At 59.7% G+C, this 4,191-nt stretch overlaps 1 protein-coding gene across 1 annotated transcript; it reads right to left on the bottom strand.

The window, feature by feature from the left end:
• Nucleotides 1–1,984: 1,984 nt before the first annotated feature.
• Nucleotides 1,985–2,746, bottom strand: Dnajb8 (DnaJ heat shock protein family (Hsp40) member B8). The gene has a single exon (XM_046466917.2). The coding sequence runs from the start codon at nt 2,681–2,683 to the stop codon at nt 1,985–1,987; it is 699 nt and encodes a 232-aa protein (XP_046322873.1). The 5' UTR covers nt 2,684–2,746.
• Nucleotides 2,747–4,191: the final 1,445 nt, after the last annotated feature.

Raw genomic sequence — 4,191 nt, 5'->3', positions numbered from 1 at the left:
AGGAGAGGCCGGGCGCGGTGGCCCACGCCTGTCATCTCAGGGGCTCGGGAGGCTGAGACAGGAGGATCGCAAGGTGGAGGCCGGCCTCAACAAGTTAGCAACTCAGGGAGACCCTGTCTCTAAATAAAATATAAAAAGGGGCTGGGGACGGGGCTCTGGGGTTGAGCACCCCTGGGTTCCGTCCCTGGAACCAGAAGAAATAAAGGAAGCGGTGGGTGAGACCCTGTCACTGGGGTCCTTGGGGCGCTGAAGGACACGGGGCACCTTGCAAACACCCGGATGTCTGCTGTCCGCCCAGCACCAGCCCCGGGTGGCCACCCAGGCTCTGGGGCGGTAATTGAATTGTCCCCAGCAGCTGTCGGTACTAAATAGACACTCGACACGGCCAGGCTGCGCCCCTGATTAGGGACATTAGCAGGTCGGTGGGGACAGAGGTCAGGTGGTTGATGTGGTGGAGGGGACTTTGATGAAGTTAGTCCTGGAGCCGGACTTGAGTGGAGGTCCCACCTTCTGTGCGTCTGGGGACTGCCCTGCCCTCTTCTCGTAACGTGGTTAGGGGGACCTCCAGCTGCTGGCTGTCCCCGGGGGGCCCTCAGAGGCGGGTCCCTGGGAACGGGAGCCAGGCAGGGTCTCCAGAAGTGGCCGCTGCGGCCAGATCAACTGCCTCAGCCTCCCTGGCCCCTGGGATGACAGGCGTGGGCCACCACAGCTGGCCCAAATAGACATCTTTTTAAGAGCAGCACCGGAGGGCTCTCGGATAATCCGAACACGGTCCTTTGTTTCTTTAGGGTCAGCATCGTCCCATGACAGGGAAGTCCCTCCCCATCAAAAGAGTCTGCCCTACACTACCTGGAGAAAACTCTGGCTCTGCCTGGCTGGGACCTGCTCTTTGTGACCCTTTAGCTCCAAGGACTAAAAACAGGCTTTGCCCTGGGAGATAGGCAAAGGCCCTGAGGTTTCCAGAACTTTGCATGTGCAAAGGCCCTGAGGTTACCAGAATTTTGTGTGTGCAAAGGCCCTGAGGTTACCAGAACTTTGCATGTGCAAAGACCCTGAGGTTACCAGAATTTGGGTTCAGTGGAGATACAGGAGTGGGGTCAGCATGGCGACAGCTCACGGGGTGGTGGGGGGGTATATCAGGGGAGGTCAGAGAAGTGGGCAGGGCCAAGCCATCGGCATGTTAAGATGCAGGTGGGGCAAGCGGTGTTTACATTTGGAGCATTGGAAGCCACAGAAGGTTTAAGGCAAGTCACACAAACGTGGACATTGGTGACTGGGATCTGGCGTGGCTGCTTCATAAAGAATCACGGCGGGAGGAGAAGACGAGGTCCTGGAACAGGGGCAAAGCCTGGAGAGAGCGCGACAGGTACCGTGGGGGGAATTGATGGTGGCGTGGGACTGCCACTTGAGGTTGGATCGGAAGTGACAGTCACGGTCCTTGGGAACCCAGGTGATGCAGATGAGAGAGATTAAAATCTGCACGCAGGGCTGAGGGTGGCACTCCGGGATGAGGCGCTGGCTTAGCATGCCCAGGGCCCTGGGTGGCATCCCTAGCACCAGAAGCAAAACATCAACCACCTGTCATCCCAGCGGCTCAGGAGGCTGGGGCAGGAGGATCGCAAAGTGGAGGCCAGCCTCTGCCACTTAGCAAGTCCCTGAGCCACTCAGCGAGACCCTGTCTCTCAATAACATAGAAAAAGGGCTGGGGACGGGGCTCAGGGGTGAAGCACCCCAAGTTCAATCCCGCCACCCACATCCAGCTGCACAGTAATGACCCCAGATTTTTTCCCCCTAGGACAGTCTGGTCACATGTCCCTTGGTTGGAACGATCCCACCCTGTTTCCCTCCGCCAGGTCTTCACCACAGACACGCAGCTGTCCTTGAAGTCACTTGGCAAATTTATTCATCGTCAGCCTAAGACTGTGGCCCCCGGGGGGACAGCAGCAGGTGGCCGGTGGGGGGGCGGGGTGGCCCGAGTGGCCCGTTACTTGCTGTCCACCCTCTTGAGTTGTTCCTTGCCATTGATGGTCACCGATTTGAGCTGCCCATCCTCCTCCACCTCCACGCGCTCCTGCCCGTTCTCCACGATGCGCTTGGTGGTCACCTTGTGGCCATTGACCATCTCGGTGGATGACATCACCGACTTGAACCCCGAGCTCCCGGAGCCGGACCCCCCAAAAGAGGTGGAGGAGAAGGTGGTGCGGCTGACCCCGCTCCGGCCCAGGACATTGAAGTTGGAGAAGGCCTCTATGAAGGCTGGGAACTCGCCGAAGCCCGCCGAGAAGGCCCCTCGCAGGCCATGTCCCCTGCTGCCCCTGTCACTGCTCAAAGGGGTATCCCAGAAGTCAAAGCAAAAAGGGTCCAGGCCACCAAAGAACTCTCGGAAGATGTCCTCGGGGTTACGGAAGGTGTAGCCCGTGTCGAAGGGACTGTTGTAGGGGGTGCTGGCCCCGCCACCTGCCCTCCAGCTGTCACATCCCGCCCGGTCATACAGGGAGCGCTTCTTGGAGTCGGAAAGGACCTCGTAGGCCTCGGACACCTGCTTGAACTTCTTCTCGGCCTCCTCTTTGTTATCGGGGTTCTTGTCGGGGTGCCACCGCAAGGCCAGCTTGCGGTAGGCCTTCTTGATGTCCTCTGGGGAGGCGCTGGACGGTACCCCCAGGACTTCGTAGTAGTTGGCCATGCCGAGGGGGGTGACCAGGGAGCAGGCGGGAGCCGAGGGTCACAGAGGCCCCCGGAAGGCTGGGGCCTGGGTGCAAGGGATGGATGGGCACGTCGGGGCGCAGCAGCTGCTGAGGGGGGCCCCTTCGGCTGGGCCTCGGCTGGTCTCTGCAGGCTCCAGGCTAGACTGTGCCCGGTGGCTTCAGCTTTTCATAGTCCGCGTTCCTGGGGGACAGCTGCAGCCTCCACTGGGGGGGGGGAGGGGAGGGACAGTGCTGCAGTGGGCCTGGTGGGCTGGGCCCCCCTCCAGAGCTGGGACCAGGGGCCCCTTTGTGACATCAGTTCCTGGGGTGGGGCCTGGGGCCACACAAGGCCTGCCTTGTGCACCCGGCTCTGCCAATGAGGTGGGCCATCGCGGTGACCCTGGGACACGAAACCCAGTCACCCTGGGGCTGCCGGCTGAGCCTCCACTGGCCAAGGAGCGGAGGCCGGATGAGCCTCTGGGATCGGGCCTCGGTTTGGGCGATGAAGGTCAGTGGTAGTGGTCAATCACAACTCAACCAACCGGGGTCGTTTGTTTTGGGGTACCAGGGATGGAACCCAGGGGTGCTTCACCCCTGAGCCCTGTCCCCAGCCCCTTTTTCTATTTTATTTAGAGACAGGGTCTCGCTGAGTTGCTCAGGGCCTTGCTAAGTGGTGGAGGCTGGCCTCCACCTTGCGATCCTCCTGCCTCAGCCTCCAGGGCCACTGAGATGACAGGCGAGAGCCTGGCCATTTTAGGAGGTCTTTCTTTATCTCTGACCTCCCTCTCTCCTTGTCTCCTCCCGGTGCTCCTGAGGGCTTAGTTATGAGCATCTTGCCTGGGACGGCGTCTTCTCTCCAGTTCCAAATCCCAGGGAGGGGGGAGGGCAAAGCAAAATCCACAAACACTCTGCAACTCTGGCCTCAAGTGGTCAGTGCTGTCACCCCCCTGGCCACACACCTGGCCAAGAAATGGTGAATCGCACTTTGCTAGGAATGGCCCACGTCCACCCACCCACCCACTTGGGCTAACCCAAGTCACTTGGCAGGACAAATCAACAGGCGAAGAGTCCCAGGGCCAGTAGCTGCCGGTGAAGACCACATTTCTGTTGCAGGACTCTGTTAACATCCTTCAAACCTGTCCTCCTGGTCAGGCTCGCCCATGGGACCTGGAGAAAGACACTGGCTCTGTGGTCTTCCACCAGGATGGACACAGCTACAGCAGAGCTGTCGTTGACCATGGTCATGTCCCACAGGCCACCCTTGATGATGGAGAAGACTGTTAAAAGGGGCAAAGGGATCGTGGTCGCAGCGTCACGCGAAGGTACGGTGTTGGTGGGATCATAATTGTGTGGCGACGGTGGAGCTGATGATGGGCGTGGGGAAGGTGGCCATGTCCTGATGGAGGTGACAGTGATATCTCGATGATGGAAGAGGTGTTGCTAGGATGGGGAGGTGACAGAAATAACTACTAGAGAAGCTACTGGTGTGGTTGGTGGTGGCAATGGA

This window comes from Marmota monax, unplaced genomic scaffold (genome assembly GCF_021218885.2).
Source record: "Marmota monax isolate L192 unplaced genomic scaffold, Marmota_monax_Labrador192_F-V1.1 WCK01_AAM20220418_F8-fsc00249, whole genome shotgun sequence".
Taxonomy (NCBI): domain Eukaryota; kingdom Metazoa; phylum Chordata; class Mammalia; order Rodentia; family Sciuridae; genus Marmota; species Marmota monax.
The sequence above is the reverse complement of the archived record's forward strand: the minus strand, read 5'-3'. Positions and strand labels throughout refer to the sequence as shown.